The sequence below is a fragment of the Rattus rattus genome, chromosome 6, assembly GCF_011064425.1.
Source record: "Rattus rattus isolate New Zealand chromosome 6, Rrattus_CSIRO_v1, whole genome shotgun sequence".
Lineage (NCBI taxonomy): Eukaryota > Metazoa > Chordata > Mammalia > Rodentia > Muridae > Rattus > Rattus rattus.
Window position 1 is genome coordinate 92553938 of NC_046159.1, and position 25955 is coordinate 92579892.

Below are 25955 nucleotides of genomic sequence, written 5' to 3' on the forward strand. Positions count from 1 at the left end.
TTAGGCTGTCACAGGGCAAAGCAGCCACTAGAAACTGCCTGTGGCTGACAAGACCAAGACCATGACACCGCAAGCTTCAGCAGGCAGTCTCAGGCCTTCCCAGCTCCCATGGGTGTAGGCACAGCTCCTGAAAGGCCTGAGGATCAAAAGGAATTCAGGCCAACTCTGAAGGACACGAACTGTGTAAGTATAGGGTGGCCAGCTGTGGTAGAGTGCCAAACATTTCACCAGGGCGGAAGCAGATAGTGACATCCAGTCAGCCTAGGTCTTAGGTGTATTATGAGCTAGACAGTGCCCCTCTCCCTGTTTCTGTTTAATCCTAACGGGCACAGGTGGCCTGTATGTAGTTGAGGAATGTGATCTATGCAACCAACATAAACTTGTAAGCATACTCAAGACATGGCTTTCTTCTGACTTCCTTTTAAATCTCAACTGTCTGGTTCTTGAATATAAACTTTCTGGATGACAAAGCTGTCATGATGTGAAAAGGCTGACACCAGGCACTAGGGAAAGCCCCCCCCCCCCGCCCCATCCTCCCCTCAGCACTTCAGAATGTGATGTTCTTTTGTCTTTAGATTAAGTTCAAATGAGAATGGGCATCAATTAAAACATCTCGTGTCCTGGTATGAGGGGCATTTGGAGAAAAGACTCAAAGAAGATGCCATGTGAACATGAAAATAGCCGTCAACAGAGCCAAATGTCCCCTGCAGAACAGAGTCTGGCAGGACCTAGATTTGGGACCCCTGATTTAAGCTGCCCGGACTAAGTCTGTGACACTTGTACACAGCCCAGGAGACTGGCACATGTGCAGAGGCCCTGTGGCATTCTGTGCCAAACTGTACTACACATGCTCAGTTCCCGTGAGATGCATGTGTGGAAAAGGGAACGCCAGCTGCCGAGTTCCCAATGTACTGGTGACAATCCAGGCAACCATGCCCGAGTGTCGCCCCTCTGAGCACCTTCCACAGAAGCCAATGGCCTTTACTTAGCAACTAATATATTTAATTTTAGAATCCGTATGGGTAAATTCAGCTTAGACCTCAGCCAGGCTCTCCCTAAATGAGATCAAAGGCTAGCCTTTTAGTGTTCTTGAGATCAGGAGCAGGGTAAGGTGCCCTTGTGGTGCCCTCTGCAGCTCGCTCTGTGCACATGTGGTATGCACGACACCCACCTGGAACCTATATGGCTTTGCCAAGGAGGAAGAGCAACCGACTGAACCCGAGCCAAGAAAGCCAGAGGCATGGCTGAGGAATGCCTCTTCCGTGGCTCTATGCAGACACCATGGAGGCTTGGCATAGAAGAGGCAGAGCCACGCTTGCAGCAGCAATGAGAAGGCTGGTTGAACAGGTAAGAAGGAAAATACAACCCCTGGAAGCAGACAGCCTGGGATGGTTGGATTCCAGAGGGTCCCACCAGGACATCCCTGCCACCCAGAGTCCCCAGCAAGGCTGAGCAAACAGCCCAGTTAATGGGCCCCCCATCTTGGATCCCTGTGGTCACCTCCCCAGAGGTCTCTGCTGAGGGCATCCCCTAGCAGGCTGTTAGGGTCCTTGGGCTGGTTTGGAATGCTGACTGCTGCCCCTCTAGCAGTCTGAGGTTCTGGGTCTGCACTGGTTGTAGGCGAGGCCACAAGGGGGACCAAGGCAGTAGGCACTGAAGGGGAGAGGGGATTCTGGTAGCATTCAGTGTGTTCCAGAGAGGGGTGTGCAGTCAGCACAGTGTGGCTTCCAGGTGTAGAGGAGATCTGCTGGGATGAACTACAGGTGGGCCTGGAAGATTCTACTGAGGAAGCTTCTGGAGGCAGCTGAGGCACCAAACTACCCTTCCCTCTAGGGAGTCCTGAGTGGTCACCAGCCTTGCAGCCTTCTGCCTGGGTCCGCAGGATCTTTGGTCTGGGCCTGGTGGGGCCCTTCTGTCTCCAGTAGGGTAGATGTCGGTGGTTCAGTCTGTTGACCCAGCGAGGTCTCTGTGGGAGGGCCAACCGCCAGGAACCCTTACCCTTTGGCCCAAGGCTCCATGGGCGCCTTCCCAGCTGATCCATTTGGGTCCTCATGGTTGCAACTTCCTGAGTCAGGCCTGCCAAGGTTGCTGCAAGCTGGTCTAGCTTGTCCGTGAGGGCAGTGCCAAGGTTATGCAGTTCCTGCTGCAGGGACCTGCCACAGGGGCATGGTGGCTGAAGAGAAGTGGGTGACCATTTTGACAAGACAGTTGTGGGGAGGGGAGACTTGCTAGGTGGTTCCGGAAGGTCCCCAGAGAACAGCTTCCCGTGAGTCCTGGCTAAAAGCAGAGGAAGGGTGCGTAAGAGTGCTTAGATGAAGGAAAGCAGAGGAAGGGCAGGTAAGAGCGCCTAGATGAAGGTCTTTTCTCTAGCTCCAGTAACCTTGTTAGTATATTCAGTATTCTGCCCAGAAGGCCAGGTTTCCAGAGAACTTAATCTTAGGTTCCCCCTTTCCCAAAACGGTCTGATTCTTTAGTCCCACGTGTCTTGTAGTGGGTCTCACCCCAGGCACCATGGTACTGGTCAAGGCCCCTGACATTCTTCACTCACTCAGCCCAGAACGGAAGAGGGATCTACTGTCTGTAAAGCCCCGTCAAGGCCTGCCCTTGTCTTTTCAGTATCGTTAGGGGTGCAGACAGTGAAGGACAGGCAATGGCCAGAGTGGCCCAAGGACTCACATCTTGTCTCCCCAAGCTTTTCAATTAAAGTGAGGATCTGAAACTGAGGCAGCAGGATCACATGCTCCAGGTGGCCTGGGTTACTTGGTGAAACCTTGTCTCAATCAAAATCTAACAAACACCACAAAACAAATAAGAATGTGGTCTGACGCTTCATCCGAAGAAGGGCAGCCAGGGCTCTCAACAAAGCCTTGCATTCTCGGAGGAGGAGGTGGAGGCCTAGAAGGCACCCACACAGGTGTAAGAGCAAGCATATGGCACAGATACTCGGGTCCTGCATACCCGTGAGGCCTTCCCAGCACAGCTCAAGACATGGGGACATCACCCTGCCGGTTGTCACCGTGGGTCCCTAATGTGAAGCTGTGCGCTGTGCAGGATCTCAACAGCGCTGAGGTTCAGTTCCCTCAAACCCACACTTTGACTCCATATGCTTCTCAGTGTCTCTAAAAGGTGAGCTTGTGCACTTTTATGAAAACCCGGAAGTAAAGTGACCCAAGTACTGAGTGGCTTCAGTGTAAGGCTTTCCTAACGTGACCCAAATGATGAACCTAGAACATGTTTACTTCCTTAGGATGGGATCCGGTTCTGAATCTCCCAGCGGCCACTAAAGCACAGTGAATGCTGAAGAGCCATCAGCTCACCTGTGGCACTGGGCTGTGCCTGTCCAGGCTCCAGGTCCCTGGAGTCTTCTTCAGGACCCTTGGGCTCAGACCTTTCCTCCAGCTGAGGGGCAGGCCACGGGTGCCCAGCTGCCTCTGCAGAGAGAGCACAGAGCTCGAGGAATTAGGACAATATTGCTTTGTCAGCACCACTCCGACATGGGGATATTCTGATGAGCCACAACCCCCATTCCTACCCTCACCCCAGTGAAAACTCTTCAACTTGAAAAACATGATTAAGTCAGATACAAGATGCTAGGGAGCCTAACACTGACGGCTGGCCTGCTGTGGCATATGGGGACCCGCTCTGCCATTTCCTACTAAATCCTCGGTGTCTGATAAGGAAATGTGAGGAATGTAGCTCCTCCTGAGTCCTGCACAGGTGGCAGCCAGAGCCTATGAGGGGAGCAGCCTCTGAAGACGGTTTTGGGCCCCTACCTCCTTTTCCTTCTTTTCCTTCAGCACTGCTGACAGGGCCAGGCTGGCATGTGCGCTCTGCACCATCCTCTCTTCTGGGTGGGTGTGTCTTCTCTTCTGCTCTTCCTGTAGAAACAAAGTCTGGGTCACAGGGTCACACCTTAGCTGTAATACCAGGTGTCATTTCTGTACTTCTGGGCCAATTTCACAAGTTCTATTCTCATTACGTAATTGTGTATGTGATGTTGGGGATCAGACCCAGGGCCTAATGTATGCTAGATAAATGCTTTAACAATGAAAAACAACACTTTTGATATTTCTTTTATTTTTTTTTTTAAGATTTATTTATTATATGTAAGTACACTGTAGCTGTCTTCAGACACACCAGAAGAGGGCATCAGATTCCATTACATATGATTGTGAGCCACCATGTGGTTGCTGGGAATTGAACTCAGAACCTCTGGAAATGCTCTTAATCACTGAGCCATCTCTCCAGCCCGATATTTCTTTTGTTAAAATTGTCATCTTAAAAATACTATTGGATACCAATGGTGTGTGTGTACACATATGCATGTGAGCATATATTAATGAACACATATATATAATACATAATATATATGATATATAATATTTATAATGTATACATCACTTGGTGGTTTACCCAGACCCCCTAATAGAACACAGTCCTTGGCTCCTGGGCTTACCTTCTCTCTGGCCCAGCCTTACAAGCTCTAAAGCATAAAAAATTAGGGGAACATTTTAATGAGAGCCAGCAAAAGGACAGTGGAATGTAGAGATTGAAGCCTGGAGCCTTGGCCCACTGGGGACATGTGGCTGTCATCCAGGGAGACTCTAGGTTCACCTGCACTGAGGTTGCTGCAGGCCCTGGGCTCTGCTCTCTCAGGGTCTTCGGCAGAACAGGTATTGTCGTTGACTCTTGGAGACGCTCCAGAGACAGGGTGCAGATGAACTGGGTCCTTACAGGGGGGAAGGTGGTCTTTCTCTGTGCCATAAGTAAGCTAGCATCAGAGTACTGACGGGGACCCCAACGAGCAGCTTACTGTTCCTCCCACCCCCATGCTAGCAGACTCACGTTGGAGGGGTGGCTGCCAAAAGGCAGGCTCTGGTCTTAGATCTTCTCCATCAGAGCTGCTGAAGCTGGAGCTGGAGCATGGGCTGGGACTGGGGCCGGGGCCAGTCACGCAGGTGAAGCGCAAGGGCCTCATGGGCAAGATCCCCCTCAGAGAGTTCTCCAGGCGGTGCAGAGGGGAGGGCATGGTGGCTGTCTCTAAACAAAGGAGAAGAGTTCACTGACTAGTACCTGACAGTAGCAGTCTGGAGAGCCAGGCACTTGGGATTTGTCTTTTTCTGCTCAGCCACACCCCATGGACTCTAGTGGATCCTGAATAACTTACTTCCCAGTTATAGGCAGAGAAGCAAAGCCAGTAGCTAGCCATGTCCCTGGTTCAGTGAGCTGCAGAACTTTCTGGAAGTTCCTGGAAGATCTAGAATTTCTGATTGGGAGAAACTATTCCTGATCAGGTTTGTTAGGTCCTGAGCCTTGCAAGCTCAGCTCCTTCCCTCTGGGTAGTAGGTTGCCAGCCCTCTTCTCAGCAGACCCTCTATACAGCACCACACAAGAGTTGCAGTTTACTGAGGGCCACTGATGCTCGAAGTGTCCTCCTTCTACCCACTGCAGAGACTGACTAGCATGGTCCTCCTAGAGCCGCCTACAGTCAATGAGGTGTATCTGTCAGTCATGCAGCATCTCCGCTGCAGACCACACAGGGAGACCACACAACATCCTATTCTTTCTGTCCACTTCTACAGTCCATGCAAGGGAAGGGAGGGCGGACAGAAATAGAAAGACAGGGGTTGGGGTTTAGCTCAGGGGTTAGAGCGCTTGCCTAGGAAGCGCAAGGCCCTGGGTTCGGTCCCCAGCTCCGAAAAAAAGAACCAAAAAAAAAAAAAAAAAAAGAAATAGAAAGACAGAGAAGGGAAGGCTACTGCCTGGACAAAAACTAACTGGGGGTAAACTATGATGTATGCCCTGAAGGAAGCTCACCCTCTTGTGGCCACTGCCATGTTCCTGGCCTGGGAGTCACTTGGTGGCAGGTGGGAGTGCAGGTCTGTGGACTGCCTCCATGGAGACTCCTGCTGGGTACTTCTCCATGACGCTGTCTGAGGTGGGGTGGCTCAGAGGCCTCACCCCTCAGTCCTGTTTTAATGAGAATAGTCCTGATAGTCCTGTGGCATCTCATACTGCCACAGAATGAACAGAATTTCTGCTACTGCCAGGCTTTTAGCACACAAGTTGCAGATGTGGAAATGGCTCTGCTTGGTCACAGCACCAACCAAAACCTTTTACTCCCGACCCAAGCCACATGGAATCTCAGGAGGTGTACAGCTCAGTGCCCAGACCACAGGGCATAAGGGATGATGCAGCCATGTCAGAACACTTGGCCAGCCACGCTCTGGCTCAGTGGGTAGCACACAGTGGTGCTTGGCCTCCACGTCTTGGACGCTGTACTCTGCCTGTGGCTCATCTGCCCGTGAGTCTGCATGTGTGGGGGAGTGACTACCTATCTGACTGTCATCAGCCTGTTTCAGAGCATCCTCCCAGCTCAACTGAGATCTGAGGGCTGCGACATCGCTTGCTGCCAAAGCCACAGTGTAGGATAGGAAGGATTGCTCTTCTCTCAAGTATCCACAGCTACCATTTCGTTACCTTCTCTGTCTCCAGTCCAGTTCCTGGGCTCTGTTCTCTTCAACCCCCTATTGACAGCTGAGGAGCAAGGCCAGGCAGCCTGTGGCCTGGGAACAGGGATCTCTCTCAGGCAGTTCTCCAGGCCCTGAAGTGGAGAGTTTCCTGGTGCATAGCCTGTGAAAGTCAAACATGAACAGTCTTGGATGGGTAGCCAGTGCCCTGTGAATCCCTGGAGCTTGTCTCTTTTGTCCTGATTAAAGCAGAGGAAGGAGACACAGAATATAGGACATGTCCTGGTAGTTAGGGTCCCAGATGGAGACGTGACCCAAACACTTGTCATCCCTGGCTTTGGGGTAGCCCGTGCTTAGGCTGCTCTGGAGAAAGCCGACACAGAAGTCTGCCTTGGGGGCTAGAATGAAGGAGTCTAGTTGCAGGTATAGGTTTTAGGCTCCCTCAGTACAACAGCTTGTCACCATGGCGAGGGGTGATGCTGCCTCCTGTTGTGTAGGATACCCTAATAATCAAATGTGTACAAGGCTTCTTTTCACCTTCCAAGGAGGGCAAGCTGCAGGCCTTTTTGCCTCTAAGTATGACATCAGGTTACAGGAAGTCTAATTCTCCACAGGTTTCAGACACATCGCCGACAGCATTCCTAGTCATACAGTCTTATGCAACTAACATGAACTAGACGGTGTGAGATTCTAGTGGGATAAGGTTAACAGACAGCACTGGCCACATTCCTTTGTGAGGCACCTCCTGTCTACTCTGGACCTGGGCAGAGGTTGTAAACAAGAGGCTGTCACGTGGGGCTGGTGTAGCATAGCATAGCTTAGAAGCGGAAGCCACAGCAGACAAAGGTGCTTGGTGCCAAGCCTGAGTACACTTGAGTTTGATCTCCAGAACAGTTTGGTGTCTGAAGTTTAGAACTGACTGCTGCAAGCTGTCTTCTACCATATATATGCCATGATACACACACACACACACACCCCACACACACACACACACACACACACACACACACACACACACACACACACACACGTGGGAGAAGCTAAAAGCTGAAGAGCATTTGATTTGTACACTGTGAGGAGCGGGGGTTGGGGGAGGAGAAAGGGGTTGGGGGTGTGGGGGTGTGGGAGCAGGTGTTGCCTCAATAGGACTCAGGAAGAGAAAAAAGCAGGATCTACAATGAAAGCAGCCTCCTGAAGGTTACAACTTGCAGCAAAATGTTACTTAGCTCTTCTATGTATGTACCAGACAAAAGCAAACTAAGTCATCCTGCCCACTATTACCATTAAGCAGTGTTTGGCAAAACCAGCAGAGTCTCTGATCAGGGCAAGAACAGGACACACATAAACATGTGACTTACTCAGCTGGCTTTGTCCTTGTCCTTAGTATCAGCTCTGCTGCTTTAAAAGCTGGGCAGTGCCACAAGCTAAGCTTCACGCTGATTCTGCTGTTGACTTAGAGTCGCTGAATGAGGAGCTTGGGAGGTGTGTGCTTGGGGACTCTGAGAAAATGTAGCTTCCTACAGCCATCAATGCCCGAGGAAGCCCTGGGAGACTGGTTTAACTCATCACAGTAAACTAAAACAAGTCACTCTTTAAGCTGCTGGTGCCAAGTCACTGAGGCAGATGTCAGTTTTACATTTCCAGGTCTTCCCACTAACAATGAATGTGGCCAGGGCACAGATGGGCAGATGAACCGGGTATCCACCACAGGACAAGGCAGACATGACTGTTCCAAGAGGAAAGGCAGAGGGAGATGCTGAGAGAGCTCATAAGACCCCAAAGTTGTCAAGACTGACTCCCTTCGGCAGGGCCCAGGGAGGCACATGATACTGAGTACAACTCTGAAGGCAGTCAGTCTTCTGTGGTTCTCACTCTATTTCCCCTAAGCTGGAGGTCAGTTAGCATTAGAGACACTTCATTCTGTCTGGAATAGGGAGCATTTACTATAAAGGGAGGTTAAGGACACATGGCCAGTCATTGTCCTACCCCCTCTGAGCCAAGTCACCACAACACTCTGCCGCTTTGCCAAGACAAGTCCTGAATCTGCTTCTGCTGTGAACTCCTAACTCTTCTTTTGGTGTTAGAGCAGAGATAATGGTGGACAAGGACCTTGTACTCCTTCCCGGGGACTACAACCTCTGCTGGACCAGCAGCTCACCTTTCCCAAGCCTCTGCCCCTGGCTGCTCCGGGGACTCCTGAAATCCAGATCCCCATCACTGCTGCTGGCTGAGGAGAAGCTGGTAGAGGCAGCACCCTGAGAGCCACAGCCTTGAATCCCAGGTCCTTCTCTCACATAGCCCTGCAAGCTCAGAGGCAGAAGTGGCTCCCTTGTAGCTTCTGCAGAGAGAAGTATAACTGGGTCAAGCCAGAGCCTGCTGGAGAAATCCTGGGGCCTTAGAGTATATGGTACCAGGAGACCCAGCCCAGAGATCCCTTTCCCCTTACAGGGTTTCCCATGGCACTGATGAAAAGTCAGCCTAGCATCTACCTGCTCCCCACCTCCCAAACGTTCTTGGGAATAAGGAGAAGTCCTCAGAGCAGGGAAAGTGGTTGGGTAGAATTTGGCTCTCACTAAACCTGGATAGCTATTTGGGGGAAGGCATCAAGCAGGGGTTAGGAAAGAAGGACATATACTCGAGGAGGTCCAGAGAGATGACTAGTACCTCCCTCCACTGTGCACACAGGAATAACTGCCAACCCTGGCCCAAGTACCTTCACTGTGAGATCCTTGTTGCTGTAGCTCAAACCTCTGAGATCCAGCGTCTCCTGGCTGGGGACTTCTGGACCATGAGATGGCTAGAGACTGAAGAGGTGATGACCCACCTGGAGGAATGCCCTTCAGACAGGCCTCCAGAGCTTCTAGGGGTGAACTTGAGGTCCTGCTGGCTGGACAAGAGAAGACACCTTATCTTCCTCTCTTGCTGGGCCCTGGCCTGCTTGTCAGACCCCAGCTTGGCTCTTGGCTGACTGGCTGGCTGGCCAGCCCACAGCCTGCTTCTATAGCAGGCTCCAGGGATCTGCTAAGCAGATCCTCTAGCGAGGAACTCTCAAAGTGTTTTCTGCTTCTAAAGAAGGAATGGCGCTGACCCCAACTCTGAGGAGAAGGGTGGGACAGCCACCCATATGCAGTAGCCAGCACCTCACTGCAAAAGGAAGGTCCCAAAACCAGAGGGCTGCCTGTACATGGGCATGGATTAAGAACATAGACTACAGTGGAACAGCTTGGGAGGAGAGGCAAAGGAAAAGGCTCCTTGGCCAAAGAGAAGCAGGTACTTTTCCTGTTGGGCTTTGGAACTCATTCCCACTGGAATATGTGGGTAGATAACCCAGAACTTACCTAGAGCCATGGGGCCCCAGCGGGGCACACGGACTTCTCTGTTGTCTCCAATGGAGTGGGAGCGGTAGCCCTGTCTGCCAAGTTGACAGGGTGCTGGTACTGGGGGACTTTGGGCCCAGCCATCCTCCACCTTCACTGTGGTAAGCATATTGCCAGCTCCGTGACTAGGGTGGGGAGGAGGAGTCTGGAGGTGTCTCATCCCTGTGGGAGAAGTGATTGCTGGGGAGCCTTGATTTCAGGCTTGGACTTACCTTAAGTCCTGAGAAGCTCCTCTTTATAGGCTTAGGAGGGACTTTCAAGGCGCCTCTGCCTCCATAGCAGTCACTGGCTCTGGGTATAGTCGCTATCCCAAGCATAGATCCAAGTTACACCTCTCTCACCCCTGAGTGCTCTAGAGCTTTCTAAGACATGTTAAAAATGAACTCCTCCTTGGTCAGCAACAAGTCAGATCTTGCTTCTCATGCAGCAGGCTTGGCTCAAACTCACCCTCTCCACCCTTTTAAGGCCATGTTCTGAGGAATACGAGCTTATTGATGAACTGACAAATGATCCCAGTCCAAATATATGTGCTAGGACCCCAACCTCCAGTCATAGCACCATGCCTGAGCACAGGACAAGAGGAATCCCCAGTGACCATTACAATCTACTCTGCTGCAATTCTTGCCCTCTAGTTCATGTCTATCTCCCCAATATCCCTTCTAGAAAGTTCTAGTACTTTTACCTCCTATAACAAGAGACAGTTTGGAAAATTATGAAGCACCGACTAGGGATCTCCAACTGCTTTGCTCTTTGTACAGTGATGAAATCCAATCCTGGGTCCTCTGACTAACACGCTGATACAGGGCGTCAGATTTTGGTGTGAAGGGTCACATAGCTGTTACTTAGAGCAGGGAAACCAAACACATTACATCTAGTTCCCCCACCACTAACCTAGTGAGTGGCCTTTACCTCCAGAATGCCTTTTCCCTGGATCCTCCTGCAGCTGCAAGTCTGATGCTCCTGAGGGGCTGGGACGCTGGTCTGGAGCTTTCGGGATCTCCTTCAGACAGTTCAGCAAGCCCTGAAGGGGACAATCCCCGGCTGCTGCCTCTGTCTTCACTAAGGGAAAAAGCACCACGTCTCACTTAAGTTCAGTATCTTCAGTCTCCTGACAGACAGACGAGGTCTGTCCTGAGGTGTCTGCCATCTGAGCATCACAGGGCCAGAAACTGGACCTATAGACTTTGCAGGTGGGCAGCACTGGGCACAGCTATCACTCAGGACAGAAACTGAAGGAGAGGACTGGCAGTTTCAGAGCTCTGAATGTAGCTCCGAGGTGTACTGAGAGACACAGGTAACGTTATACATGAGGGTAATTCTGTAGTTAAGTTCACCCCAAGTCAGAGGATGGAACAGTCCCCCTCTACAGGTACAAGACCAAGGCTCAAAGCTTGACAGTCTTGTGAGGGAAATCTCAGGCAGACCTGAGCATCCAGTGACACTCATTCATGTTAACAGAAAAGAGTTCTCCTCAGTCCCACATCAGAAGGAACAGAGAAAAGTGAGGAAAACAGATCAAGTCTGCTGCTGCTGTCCTAGAAAGAGCCATTGGGCTTCAGATCCTTGATCCTAGGGACACAGGAGCACCCAGTGGTCATATCACAGGAGACAGTATAGAACACAGTAATATCTATGAATGCCGGTCTGAACCTTCTGGAACTTTGGAGACTTTGGCCTGGGCAGGCCAAGTATCCAGGGACTCACCCGGGCAGGGCAGGCTCTCAGCTTCTACCTCAGCTCTGGTCTGCTTCAACACACTTAGGCCAGGGGGAGAAGGTGGCAAATCTGGCACTGTTCCCCGGTGCTGGGGCCTGGGCACAAGGATCTCCTTCAGACAGTTGATGAGGCCTTGCAATGGACTGTTCTCAGGAAGAGTGCCTATGCATGTACAAGGTAGCTAAGGTCAGTGTAGTCCTGACAGGCAGCATGAGACCCTCAGCTACCTCCAACATCTCTGGGCACGCATTCAAACGCACAGGCTTATCTTATAGCATCGGTTCTCAACTTGTGGGTTGCAACCTCCTTGGGAATAGCATATCAGATATTTACATTACGATTTATAACAGTAGCAAAATTACAGTTATAAAGTAGCAAGAAATTAATTTTATGATTGGGGGTCACCAGAACATGAGGACTTATTTAAAGGGTCGCATTAGGAAGGTTGAGAACCACTGGCTATAGGGATGTCGTGGAGTTCAGTTGGATGAGTGACATGACTTTCACTGACCCCACTTACTCTAGGCTGCTCACCTCAGGAAAGTCAGTCTTTTACCTGTTCCCATGCTGCCTCTATCCTGTCTTAGGTAACTCTTGCTCTGGCCCAGGCTTTGAGGGGAATGAATGGAGGTCTCTCCCGAGACTCCTACACCTTCCTTCTCTATAGACAGTGGTTTATCGTCAGTTTCTACTGCAAAACATAAAGAAGGCCATGTTAGGGAGGGACTCACATCCCGGGATCTCCCCAGATCTGTTTACCAACCCTTTGAGAGTCATCCAAATTGTAAATATTAGCCTCAAGCTGGGGCCATCTTTGGAGGATTTGCTCTAACAGGGCTGGAAGCTGTTTCCCAGTTCCTTCTGGTCTAGCTGTAAATGCTAACACTGGTTCAGTCAAATGCTTCCAGACCCTTCCTCTGATCCCAGTCTGTGATTCTAGCCCAGCCAGTGAAGCCAGCAGCTGCACAGGTCAGCCTTGTACTCCAGACTCTTACGTGGGGCTTGTAAGGCAGATGGCACTTGGAACAACAGCTAATTGGAGTACGTTTTTTGGGGATGTCCTTTTTAATCTTTATTACTTTAAATATTCTAAATTAAAACACCAAAACGGGTCTGGAGAGATTACTCAGCCATTAAAGGCTAGGCTCACAACCAAAAACAAAACAAAAACCAAAACATTCAGACAAGTACAATCTTGAAGAGTTCTGAAAGATAAAATGAGACCCCAGAGAAGCTCTGGTGACCAGCATTGCTCCCCTGGGGCTAGCTTTGCTGAGAGTCTGAGAATCTGAGCAGGTGCACACAGGTTAATGGCCTGCAGGGCCTGTATATTAGGAACTGCTCAGAGCTCCCTGTGTATACATACAGTCCTCAGTAATCAACATGGGGAACAGGCCATCTGGAATTAAGCATCATATCACCTGGTCTGCAGACCAGAGGCCAAGAGAATTCTCTCACTATTCAGAGACCTTTGTTTCCAGTTAGCTACAGAGCAAGCCGAGGCAGAGGAAGTGAAAAGGGCGCAGGGTCTATGGCCAGGTTCCCGGGCTAGGCCTTTACAGTGCTGGGTGTCCCTGTACATATTAGGTCAGACTCACTAGCAGGTAAGGGGCTTCCTTGTGCCCAGGCTCCAGGAAGGCTGCTGGAAGTTGAGCTGCCTGTGGGTGTGGTGGCCAGGCTGGGGTGGCTTGCAGGGCTCTCCGGAAGAGAACTGATCAGGCCTCGGGGAGGGCAAGCTTCCACAGCCACGGCTACTGTTGGGAGATGGAGAAGATGCCAACTGGTAAGTTGTCCTAACATGACCGCTGCCAGTGTTTTCCCTGTCATGGTCCACTAACGACCACCAGGAGTCAGTGACCTGCGTACGCCATTGCTGAGCTCTGAAACTAAGATGCATGGTCTTGGCCATGTCCTGGTAAAGCACAGAGCACGGAGTATGAGGCCACTCTATACCTCTGCGCCCTCCCAACGTTAACTAGAGAGGGCTCCAATGGGTAGCGGGACACGACATGCTCAAGGAGGAGGTTGGTACTGAGCTGACCAAGTAGACAGGGAAAGAACAGATAGTCTGTGAAGCAGGATGAGCAAGGCCGGCAACAGGACCTGGGCCCCACTGGTTATCAGGACACAGCTCAGCTTCTCTCTTGTCCTCCATCTGCTCAATAGGGACAAACACACTGCTCACCACTGCAAGGTGCAAGGCAACAGGGAGGGATCACCAGGTGGTGGTGATCACCCGCACCAGAACACCAAGGAAAGGCGTGAGCTGTCCCTGTACTCGACAGGTCCCAGAGGCTGGGAGGGTGAGCACACTGTGAGGAGGTCAAGCAGAGCTGGAAGGCGACTGTGCACAACACTGTGGCTGTAGTGAGGTTACTCTTGCAGCTTGTGTGACTTACCCTCAGGGCTTGCTTGCTCCCCATCCAGACTGGTGCTCCCACTCTCGGAGTAGTCCTCAGCACCCTTCACTTCTCCAAACAAGAACTCTGGAATCTCCTTCACCAGCTGCACTAACGCGGTGAGGTGCAGGCTCTGCTGAGGCTGCTCTCCTGTGGAGAGGTGTGTGAGTCCTGTGCTCAGTCACCTAGCTCCTCAGAGAACCCTCTCAGTCACAGATGAACAGTCAAAGACAGCAAGTGGCTCAGAGAAGGGGGTGCTGGACTCAGGAGGGCTCTGTGCCCAGTAGCTCCCAGTAGCTCCTCCTGTCTCCTTTCTATCAAGGGTAATACTGAAGGGTCCCATCTGGTCTTCTCACTTTCCTCCCTTACCTGGGCCCTGCGTGCCACCTCTACTGTTTAAACTGCAGGCTGGCTCTGGGTGGTGGTGAGGGGGCCCAAGTCAGAGGTCTCCCTGCGACCTCAGGTCTTATTCTGAGCATTTCTCCATAGAAGTGACCATATGAGTCTCCAACCCAGAGGAGTCAGGGCGAAGACTCAAGAGGCCCTGGACCAACTTAGCTGAAGTCATTTGAGGGGTAGAACCTAGGAGCTGAAAACTATGACTAGGAGAAAGTGCTCGAAGTCTACTGGGAGGACCCACCCTGGGAACTATGCTCCAAAGCGGGTTTTTGTCCTTTATCCTGGTGGTTTTCTCCTGCTGTGGCTCCTCCAGCCTCTGCAGGTGACAGGAAAGCAGAGAGGGGAAGCAGCTCAGAGGTCCCTGGGGAAAGAAGGAGCAGTTACACCAGGAATAGAGTGGCTTTTACCCTCCCACAGTCATGTGATGGCCTAGATGCCTGCTTATCTACCTATAGATTTCCATATGTGTTAGCATATGTGGTCATCAGATCAAAAGTCATATACCCTAAAGCCTTGTGCCCAGACCCCACTCCAGCTCACAGAAACAGGCAGAGTATCAAAGGAAAGCATGGCCCTGGGCAGCCTCAAGCTCTGAACACTCTCTACAACTCCTCAATTCACAGATGAGGAAACCACAACCTGGAGGAGCCTAGGGTCCCTCAGAGACTCAAGACCAGTTACCCTCTTCTGTCCCTGCAACCCACACTGGAGGCCTCAGGACCTCACCCACGGACACCAACGTCTCGTAGTTTTCCCGCATCACGTCTCGGTAGAATTCCCGCTGCCCCTCCTGCAGGAGCCGCCACTCCTCTTCAGAGAACCGCACGGCCAAGTCCTTGAAGCTGATGGGCACCTGTGGGTACAGTCTCCGGGGGGGTTGGCTGCAACCATGCCAACAAGGCCCACCCAAACTGTCCCTTGAGAGCCAGCCTCATGGGTCTCTTGGTAGACACTGGGAACAGGCAGTGCAGAAATGGGTGGGACTGGCCTGGGAGCAGCAGTTACGGGGACTGTGCTGGTAACCCCAGGAAGATGTGCTGCCAGCAACATTTTAGAAACAAGGTCACCACACGTGTAACTTGGAAAGATGAAACTACATTCCCCCATACACAGGCAAGACCTATATTTGCTGTGTCAGTTAATAAGTGAATGCCCAAGGACCAGAACTCCAGCACTGTGGCATTGAAAGGGAGACATCAGTTAATGAGACCAACTTGTTACCAAGGTCTAGTATTCTTTATCCCCAATTCCTGGGGTCAGATATGTTTTGAAGATTTGTTTTTGAGTGTTTTCGTGTGCACACTGAGTTATTTTAGAGATGACACTTAGGTCAAAGTGAGAATGTTGTTCATATTTTGTTCTTTTGTACAAACCTAGCTGATGGTAACTTTTACAGAGTTTTTGACTCATTTTGACTACAAGCGTTTGTGAGCTCAGATGTGGGCTTCTCCACATGTGCCATCACAGTGCTCACAAGCTCTGCCCTTTGGAGCATTTTCCATCTCAGACTTTTGGACTAGGGTTAATCAACCCACAAAGCAAAGAAAAATCCCACTTAATGCTCTTCAGCAGGGATGGCATAATTTATGTCAGAAATTAAACACCATCAAAAAGCAGGGGGATGGGCAGCAACAAAAAAAAACTCAGGAAGCCTTGAAGATCTAGAGATGTCTGCCGCTTTTCCACCTGCCAGTCAGGTAGCAGGTGAACCAGGCACTCCTAGGCCTGACCTGTGCTTAGGGCCCCTGATCTCAGCTCCTGGGTGGGTCCAAGGTCCTAGTGGCTGGGCAGGATCCACTTTCACTCTTCCAGTCCCATCTGACCTTCAAGGCTTCAACTCTCCACAAACCCTGGTACAGCCTGGGCCAATTCCACTGCAGAGATCTGTGACACCCACCACCAGGCTCATCATTCAGCAGAAACACGCAAGAGGTGATGCCCACAAAGCCCTCCTAGGCTGCAGTCTAGTGGCTCCACCTCACCTTGCTTCCTACCCCACCCCTCCCCTATTGCCACTTAGCACTGAAAGCTTGTAGTGTGGTCCTTAGGGACCTGCTCAGAAGAAACCCAGAAACCCAGGAGCTTCAGGAAACACTTCTTACATCCGCACTTCACACCTTTAGCTACCATGCTGCCCCCTGCTTCCTTTCCTGTGGCTTTGTAAGCTGAGAGCAACAGCTCTTACTTTAAAGTCATCATGAAAGCAGCCATGAAAACTCAGGACAAGGGCCAACGTCTGAGAGACACAAGCTTCAGTTACGGCAGGAATCAAGCATGTAAATAACACAAACAGAATGTAAGTTAAGGAAAGACTCCCTTTAGGTTAGAAACGAGCATGACTTGCAGAAAGGAAGTGTGAAGAAAATGGCTGCACTTCTAGTAAAGCAGAGGAGACTCTACTGCCTATTCATGAATATGTCACTGACTTTAAAAACTATCTCTGCTACGAATGACAGCCTTGTCATCCACTCCCCGCCAGCTCTCTGCCTGCCATTCCTGACAGCTGACAGCTACCAGTGTGCATTTATAGGCTCAGACACCCAGAGCCCTGACATTTTGAAGTAGTTAGGATCCAGTCACATATCTGGCCAGGGGCAGCATCTCCAGTGACTGTTGACATCCGAAGCCCAGAAGCAATCAGAGGTCATGTCCTTTGCCTCCTGGCTCATTGTGCATTCCCAACCATCTCTATGGCCTGGTGGGCAACCCAGCAGACTCTTTCCCCAGGCCTCAACTGTAGCCCTGGCCCACTATGGCCACTATCCCTCAGGAACATCTCAGGTACTCTACAAACCTCTAGCAGGACATTTCTTGTTGGCCTCCTAGCACATAAAATGTGGATAATCTTAGGTTCTGTACTAAAGAGACCACAGGGCAGGCATGGCACTGCTGCCCTTCAAAATATCTAGCACCAGGTGGTCCCAGCAGGCACCTGGGAATGTGCATCTCAAAAGGGTTTCTACCTAACCAATTAGAGGTTGACACAGAGGCTTGTAGTGAGAATTCTGGAATTTTAGTCTCTTAAAAAAACCTTAGACATATTATAAGAATATATTTTTGTTGTAATCCTGGGTGTGGGGATATGGGGCTGCTCTGTAGCAGCTGACTGTGATTTGCCTTGTGCTCTAGCAGAGGCATGGTTTTGCCAGCAGCAGATAGTTTCTGCGATTGTGTGACATCTGGAGTTCTGGGAATTTTCAGTGGGTATATAAATGCTAGAGCCTCAATTGGTGGGGGTTGGCAGTTGTTCAGGTGGGTTGGGAGCAGGGTCAAAGTAGAAACAAAAGAAAAATTAGATTTAGAGGTCTTTATCTCTTTCTCCCTTTTATCCTTTCTCTCCTATCTAGTGATAGGTGGTGAAATAGGAGGGGGATAAAGGGTGGGAAAAAGAAACCACAAAGTAACAAAGACCAGTTACAGAGGTTAATCTGTGTGATATAGTTTGTGCTGAACACACACACTTTCCTTCTAGGTGTCTGCAACTGGGTCAAGTGCTAGCAGATTGAGTAACCTGTTCTCACTAACAATCCTGGGTCTAGAGTCTCTGGCAAGACTCCCACCCACAGTGGGCTTTCTACATGGGTCATTCAACTTCATGCTGGGGGAGCTAAGCACTTCCTGTGGAGGCCACTGGGAACCTGCCCTCAAATGCTTTCTAACATCACACCAAAAGACAGTGCCTTTGCTGATTGTGTATTTGTCAGATGTCTTTCCACTGTCATAGACACAGCTATGGGGCTAACTACTGGCTAAGCCTGAATCCTCATGGATGTCTCTAAGCCTTAGATGCTCTTGGGGGGCCCACCACACTTGGACATCTTACAACCCCTCTATGTATTCTACCCATCACTTTCTAGCCTCTCCTGTGGCATCTCTGCTACAGCTCTGTCCTCTGGCCCCTCTGATACTGCCCTCTTTCCCCTCTCCCTTCTGGTACCCCAGCAGCCAATACCTGGGAACTGTGGGGGGCTGGCAAGTGGGCAGAAGCTGCTGAGTGCAGACTCCCAGGTCTGCCACAACAGGCTCAGGGTCCAAATTGGGCATATGCGTGCCTCCTGCAGGCCAAATATGCATGTTTTACTCCCACACGTTACACATGTACTGCTGCTGTTTAATGAACACTCCTATCCTTTAGAAGTCATACAAATTACGATGTGTGAACACTCACCACCTCATGCACTAAGCAGACAACTATGGGGGATCAGGGAAAGTTCACCATCAAGACAGGGTCATAAAGCCAGAACAATAGAAGCCCTGTTTATAATCCAACCTTCTCACTGTGACGGCTAAGGGAGTCACTGGAAAGGGTAGCCAAGCCATGGCAGCAGAAAGACCTGACCTAATGGGGCCTGCAGCCTAAACTGCTGGAACTGATCAACTATTTCAGACCCTGCCAGAGAAAGGGAGCTCCCACAGAATAGCATAAGTTTACAGATGAGTTTAGTAAAAGGGGAGGTCTTGCTTGCAGATCCCTGGCCTTGGCCATGCGACATGTGCATTCTGGCCCACATAGCAGAAGTCTTCCTATACAGCAGCATGGCTCAGGCTACCACAGCTGTGTACTGCCAGCTCTCAAGCTTGTCCAGCACCTGAACGTCTATGAGACAGCTCTCCATTAGCTCTTGGCTTCCCACATAGGGTCCACTCTGGGCCAGGGTGATTAGGCTATTCTGGGGGAAGTAATTTCTTGATAAAAAGATATGGTGTGCCTCTTCTTCCTCTCTTACTCATGCTCTTCTGCCCTTCTGCCTTTCATCATGGGACGACAGTGCTATTGGCTGAATGTGAAGAGTCCTCCAGTGCCCCCAAGCTCATGTTTTAAAAGCTTGTTCCCTGTCTGATGAATGATTTTAGGAGGTCATAGAAACTTTACAAAGTAGACCTAATATATCACTGGAAGTAGACCCTCTGGGGTGTAGTACTCGTGGTTCCTTTATGCCAACCCCCCTATCTCCCAACCAAGACTTAAAGAACACACACTTTGCTGCCCAGTATGTTCTGCCCAAGTACAGGGCAGAACAAATGACCATGACTGAATCCCCTGAAAGCAGGAGGCAAAGTAAACCTAGCCTCTCTTAGGTGTTTCTACTGGGAATTTGGTCAGAACAACCAGAAAAGTAGCTAACCCACACATTATCCCTTGCCAGATGCCAGTTCCTTGCCCTACTCTAGATTTCCCAGCAGCTAGAATTGTAGGGGAAAGTCTGGTTTGTTATTGTTGCTTTTTGAGAAGTAGCCTCACTGTGTAGCCCTGGTTGTCCTAGAACTTACTGTGTAGGTCAAGCTGTCTTTAAACTCACAAGAGATTCAGCTGCCTCTGCCTCCCAAGTGCTGAGATTAAAGGTGTACATTGCCTCATCCAGCCAAAATCTGTTCTTTAGAAGTGACCCATCTTAGGTATTTTAATATACAAATACGAAGAAGCTGTATCTTCATGCATTTTTCGGTTTGCCAGCTTCATTTTTCACTAGAAGTAAGCACCTGGTTTCCTTCCCCTCTGGTTTCTACTACTATAACAGAATACCCGAGACAGGGTGATTGTAAAGAAAATAAATTGACTTCTTACAGTTGCAGATGCTGGGAAACCCAAGGTCAAGGGGCCATGTTGGTTGAGGGCACCCCTGCCATCTCGTATGGTACATAATAGTTTGACGGGGAAACAAAGCCAGCAAGCCAGCCAGCCAGCCAGAAAGGCCTTCTAAACAAGGCTACTCCCTCAATCACCCATTAACTCCAATGATTTCCCCACAAAGCATAAACATATGACACTAGGAATTAAGTTTCTAACAGGTGAAATCCGGAGGGGATTTTCAAACCACAGCATTTTCATTAGTATTATGTGAGTCTGCTTAGTGTAAGTCGGTCCTCTTGAGAACCACAACCTAAGGTGCAAGGAATGACGATATATTAATGATGAGACTTCAGCCAAATGGCCGCCCCATCTGAGCCTTCGCAAACTCATCCTATTACAGATCATATCCTAGTTCATTGGGATTCTGTACAGACAATATTAATTACTATAGGCTAGAATGAATGTCTAGAATAAATGCTGCGGCCCATCAAGTGCTGTGACTAGTGTCACTAGAGCCAAGCTGTCTGCCTAATATCCATTTACAGAGCACGGCTTGCCACCTCAGGCTCTTCTACACACCACTCCTGACTTTGGGGGGCAGCATATGTGGCTCTTTATCTCACGGCTAAATATATCTGGCTCTTTTAGGTCTTTGCATGCGATATTTTCCAGGCCTCTCTCCAACCTAGCCTCAAAAGGCAATCTGCACGGACAGTGTTTGTTTTGTTGATGTGGATGGGAACTTGCTTGAGTGGGGAGATGCTCCCTTCAGAGCTTTCCCAAGTGGAACTGGGGATGTTGGTCAGATGGTAAAGTGTTTGCCTGGCATGTCCTGGAATTAAGCCCCAGGGCTATGGTAGCATATGCCTGACTCCCGGTGGTTGTAGGAGGATCAGATCAAGGTCATCTTCAGCCACGAGACTCTTGTCTCCAAAAATATAAAGAATAAAATAAAAAGCAAATGAAGAGTAAATAGTGAGAGTGTGTGTGTGTGTGTGTGTGTGTGTGAAGGACAGGGAGTGGGAAAAGGAGGGGAAGAGACAGAGTGGAGCTACCACTGGCTTGCCATCCGGGCTCCTGCCCAACCCTCAGAAGAAAACCTTCTGGGCTAACTAGGACCATTGTAGTGGATCACTCTCCTTGCTCATAATTGCCATGATGGGCCTAAGAACCTGCTTCTACTGTGTCAGTCTCTATATGAAACTGCAGTTTCAGCACTCAGTCTAGCCCCATTGCCCCAGCATGCCTCAGGCTACCAGGGTCAGACCTTGTATCATGCTGCCACTCACTGTCCCCAGCTGCAGACTATGCACACACCCCTGTGATTCTGTCACCCCTGTCACACTGAACACAAAGATCTTAGACCTTCCCTGCCCCTTTCCCTCAGACTGTGACCCTGTACTTCTTCTCTATGCAGCTACAGAGTATGTGAATATTCTTCCTTGAACATCAGGTCTGAGAGATCTGTGGTCCAATTCCCTCATCTACAGAACAGAAAACCCAAACAAGCAGACTCTAGGATAGGGCCGGTGGGCGCATCTGAGCAAAAGTGTCCTTGGGCTACCTATCAGCCAAAGCTAAAAAGGACTCTCGAAGGCCAATTATCTGATTTACCTGGTTTACCGTTTCTCCTGGAATTCTTATGGGCTATTAGTGATGTCAAGACACAACCTCAACACAGCAGCCTAAGTCTGGCCAAAGCTCGTGGGCAACAAAATTGCACACTTGACTCCGGGTGTCTACCCAGCAGGCAGTGCAGCAACTGCCCTGGCATCTTAACAGTCTACAACCCTGCCGGAACTGTACCTAGGCCACAACAGCTGATGGGGCTCTTCTTCAGCTCTGGGATTGACATATTTTAGCAGCATTAACTTCGATCTGTTTTCTTTCTCCCTACTTTTTCGGCCCAACTCACCGGGATTCCGTATCTTAACAAAAATAAATGTCAGATTTAGTTATTCTCCCAAGATCCGCTCAGGCTTCGATCGTGCACACCCTCTCACAATATCTTGTGTTGAAAAGCCAAAGGAATGAGTTTCCCGGATAGAAAAAAAGCTCCAGGTCCTTGTGTCCTGGGAGAAGGGAAGAGCCTTAAGACTTCTGGCTAGGGAATCCTGGGCACTGGCCGACCTTGATCCGCTCACCCAAGCTCAAAGTCGGCGGTGACGGCTCCTCCCGGGCCTATTGCCCCGGGGACCGCGCTGCACCGTGAAGCCCGACCTAGGCGTCCGTCGGTCCGCAACGGCTCGTCTTACCTGGAGCGCCATGGCGGAACTCAGCTTCGCGACTCCCTGGCCCACCCAGCTTCCGGTGCGGCTCTAGCTGGAGGCTGCACCGAGACCCTCGAGACCCTCGGGGACAGCGGCCCAGTTCTGCACGACAGGAAGCGGGGCCGGGGGACTCGCTGCACCGAGAGGCGCAGAGTTGGCTCCTCTGGGTCGGCCCCGCGCTTCGCATCCCGGGAGGGGTGGTCCCGCTTCCGTCCGCAGCCCCCAGCCTCACAGAGAGAACGACGCAAGCGCAGACTACACTTCCCAGAGGGCGCCGTGGCTGGGGCGTGGCTTCAGGGGGTGTGGCGGGGGTTCTCCCTTATTGCTCCGTCCCTCACACCTCTAGCTGCTCAGGTTCAGGGACCCTCTTGGCATTCGCTACATCCTGTCAGGCTTGCGGCTGCGCATGCTCAGGTGCAAACAACCGTTTATCCAAATAACCATTCATGCGTTTCCTTCAGCATCCGGCGCTTTCTGAGCGCGTCCTGTACAGGTGCCAGGTTCGGATGCGTGGATAAAAAGGGACCAGCTTCTCTCATAGGCCGCAGTCACGTAAACCCGACCCTGAGTGGCTGAGGGCCAGGGCACAATGGCTCACCACCACACTCATCTGCATCACTATATTTTATGTGACTATTTGTTTGCTGGTTTCGCCCTCTGATGGTGGCAGCCCTAGTAGTTCCTGACAAATGCTATGCTTAAATATATGTATGATGTATGGACTAAGTGTGGGTCCCACCATCCTTGGATTAATTTGTGCTGCTGTCTCTGTGTGGTGCAGACATAGTCCTCAGGCTGCACTGTGAGGCTCATTTTCCTTTCTGGAGCCCTCACTCTTCCTTCATTATACGGGAAAAACTCAAAAAGAGAAGTTTGTGGAGCTTCAACTGCTCTTTGAAACAGGTGCTTGGAGCCAGAGCTGAAGGCACCCTACCCAGGATTTGCTCTTTTCTGCTCTCCACTCCTAAAATGTCTACAGGAGAGTCTCCTAATCAGCGATATTCCGAAGAAGGATGATTTTTCTCCTAGCCACCTCAGTATAGTTCTTTAGTGACTCTGGTCTACGTGGGGCTCCGCTGGCTTTGTCTCACGACATGCCAGAACTCATGATTGAGCAGAGACCACTAACTATTACTGCCCAGCACAGCTGAGTGAATTTCCTCCTTCATACTCCAAGGACAGGACCGGAACATAGAAAAAGCAAACTGAAAGGTCAATCTCATCTCTAGTAAACATCTCAGGGTAAGTCCTAGGCCTCAAGCCAGGGACCCATGATCCCTAAGGCACAAAATCCTCTCAAAACCTTTCAAAAAAGGAAGACACAATTTACAGCATGTGAAGTGTCTTGACGCTATCTTGCTTTAAGTGTCATCCTCCTGTCTGGGTTTGGTGTAGCATTTGGAGATTTGGGCCGTCTGTCACTAAGAAGAGCTTACACCATCAAACTTGCTGAATGGCCAGTTAAAGCTAATGGGAAAACCTGCTGCACATTCATTATCCCTTTGACTGTTTTTGCCTCTACACGAGCCCTTATAATCTCAGCGTTAAAAATTTTACTCCAGATGACAGGGGTTGTGATCTGGGATATGGTACTGTGACAACAATGATTGTGTTCAGAGAAGGGAAAGGATTTTTTTATGTTTTCGTTTTTTGAGGCAGGGTTTCTCAGTGTAACCAGCCCTGGCTGTTATACTAACCAGACTGGCTTTGTAGACCAGTCTGGTCTGGAACCCACAGAGGTCCGCCGGGGTCTGCATCCCAAGTGCTAGGATTCACAAGTAAAGAAGGTGGCAGAGTTGTTTTGAACTGATAGTCCTTGGCTATAAGGATCAGTAACAAAGGGGTCAGTCCAACTCCAAGCAGGCTCTTGCTGGATGGGCATCCTTGTAGAAGTGCTTTCCCCCCCTACAGGGTTGCTATAGCATTTGTGTGAGGTTGTGTTCTTGGCAGTCTTTTGTAATCGTTCTTGTTATCTGCAAATATGTGTGAAGAAATCTCCACCCTTATCACTAGGGCTTCTTGACATTTTCTGTCAGTGGTTGGCTAGTGATTCTGTCGGTTTAACAGAGTAGCTCTAGTTTGATCCCAAGAACTGCACGTGAGTTCAAGGATGGAATAGAAATGGAATACATTAAAAAACTCAGCAATTCCAATTGGTTGTTCAGTACATTGCTGTTCTGGGGGCTTAACTTTCTACTTATTTGCCATTTGGTTACCTGGCCATTCAACGAATTGGCTTCTAATGGACGACCAGCTGTCTTGTTCAGCTAGTTTCTGTCTGCAATAAACTGTGCTGTCTTTTTCCCCATCTGAAAAATAGCTGGAACTTTCTGATTTTCATCACGGTTTTCTTTTTCCATCTATGAGGTCACCTAAAAAGACTTTGGAATTTCCCATGATGAAGATTTTATAGAGGAGTTTATTTTTTTAATTTTGCTCTATAGTCAGATTGTAATGATTGTATCTGAACTTGACACCGTGCCGGTTTACCAAACAGTTGAGTTATAAAGAATCCCAGAAAGAAAATCTCATAAGGTTTTACGTAAGCCTGTCGTCTTGTATTTAGTAGCATCCATGGCTGTTGAGGGCCAGTGGTTGCACACGCCTGCTAGAATTTTCTGAGACTCATTTTCCGACCAGTAAAACAAGAAACATTTAATGTTTCATGTTTTCTTCAGAAGAGTGTTCATATTCTAATGTGGGTTGTAATGATCTAGTTAGAGATTAAATCGTATTGACCATGTTATATGTGCCTTTTACATGTTATCATTTATTTACCTTTTGGTTATTGAACTGTGTTTAAAATCTCACGATTATGCACTTGTCTATGTCTCCCTTTTTGTATTTGGTGCTGTGCATAGAAATTTAGAATTGTAGTATGTAGAAGTTTGGTCTGGTTCTTCCTCCCAGCCATGTGCTGCCAGAAATATGACTTAGACTCAAAATATATTTAGAAATACCTTGACCATATAATTAGGCTCTGTTATGTCTAGATCATAACTTAAAATAACCCATATATTCTAACCTACATTCTGTCACATGACTGGTTACCTGTGCTCAGGTACTATGTATCCATCTCGTTATATCTTCCAGAGCCTCTCTCTATTTCCCAGAATCCTCCCTTTTCCTCCCTCCTATTTCCTGCCTCAGCTCATCGGCCATTGGTTTTTTTATTGACAGGTGATACTTACAAGAGATTCTCCTTACAGTAGTATTTTCCTAGAGAATTGTTCTTTTTATTTTAGGAAGTAACACTATTTCCAACAACACATTTTGTCTATGATCTCTTTTATCTGATAGCGAGATTGCTGGGTGACGTGGTTTGAATAAGAATGGCCCCAATAGTCGAATATTTGAATACTTGGTCCTAGTTGGTGGACTTGTTTAGAAAGCACCAGGGGCTGTTACTTTGTTGGAGGAAGTCTGTCACTGGGGGAGTTGGCTTTGAGGTTTTAAAAGACTCCCACCCTACTATGTCTCTCCTTCGAGGCTGTGGATCAATAGTGGGGTCTTGGCTATTTCTTCACTCTGCCATTGTGGACTCTCAGCATGTGCAACTGTAAGCCAAATTAAACGGTTTCTGCTATAAATTACTTTGGCCATGCTGTTTCATTACACTAATAGAAAATTAACTAAGACACTGTGTTTGTCTTGTCTTCATTCTGTGGATGCCCAGTGAGGTAAAGTCCCCGAGGCTATGGAAGGATTTAGTGCCTAGTTTGATCTCCAGAACCCACATGGCAAAGCTGGGT

General features: G+C 49.5%; 1 protein-coding gene across 5 annotated transcripts; it reads right to left on the reverse strand.

Moving 5' to 3' along the window:
- Positions 1 to 980: 980 nt before the first annotated feature.
- Positions 981 to 22561, reverse strand: Krba1 (KRAB-A domain containing 1). 5 transcript variants are annotated; one of them, XM_032906608.1, is made up of 18 exons: positions 22189 to 22561; positions 15088 to 15214; positions 14603 to 14722; positions 13963 to 14112; positions 13162 to 13314; positions 12120 to 12254; positions 11552 to 11725; positions 10739 to 10906; positions 9809 to 10009; positions 9184 to 9357; positions 8629 to 8808; positions 6481 to 6633; positions 5818 to 5970; positions 4846 to 5040; positions 4615 to 4755; positions 3774 to 3878; positions 3318 to 3431; positions 981 to 2277 (listed from the first exon to the last, which is right to left on the reverse strand). In XM_032906608.1, exons 1-18 carry the CDS (start codon positions 22198 to 22200, stop codon positions 1466 to 1468), a joined length of 3267 nt encoding a protein of 1088 aa, XP_032762499.1. In that variant the 5' UTR covers positions 22201 to 22561; the 3' UTR covers positions 981 to 1465. The 5 variants fall into 5 exon arrangements, with proteins under 5 accessions (XP_032762499.1, XP_032762498.1, XP_032762502.1 ...); XM_032906607.1 differs by having other exon boundaries at positions 13162 to 13317; positions 22189 to 22559; XM_032906611.1 differs by having other exon boundaries at positions 13162 to 13317; positions 15088 to 15227; positions 22189 to 22559.
- Between the last annotated feature and the right edge of the window lie 3394 nt (positions 22562 to 25955).

What these genes read in the sequence shown, in the direction of transcription:
- Krba1 (XM_032906607.1), bottom strand. An exon ending in TGAGAGCCTGCCCTGCCCGG is followed by an intron (nt 10,907 to 11,551) that starts GTGAGTCCCTGG and finishes TTTTTCCCTTAG; the next exon opens with TGAAGACAGAGGCAGCAGCC. An exon ending in ACAAGGATCTCACAGTGAAG is followed by an intron (nt 8,809 to 9,183) that starts GTACTTGGGCCA and finishes TTCTCTCTGCAG; the next exon opens with AAGCTACAAGGGAGCCACTT.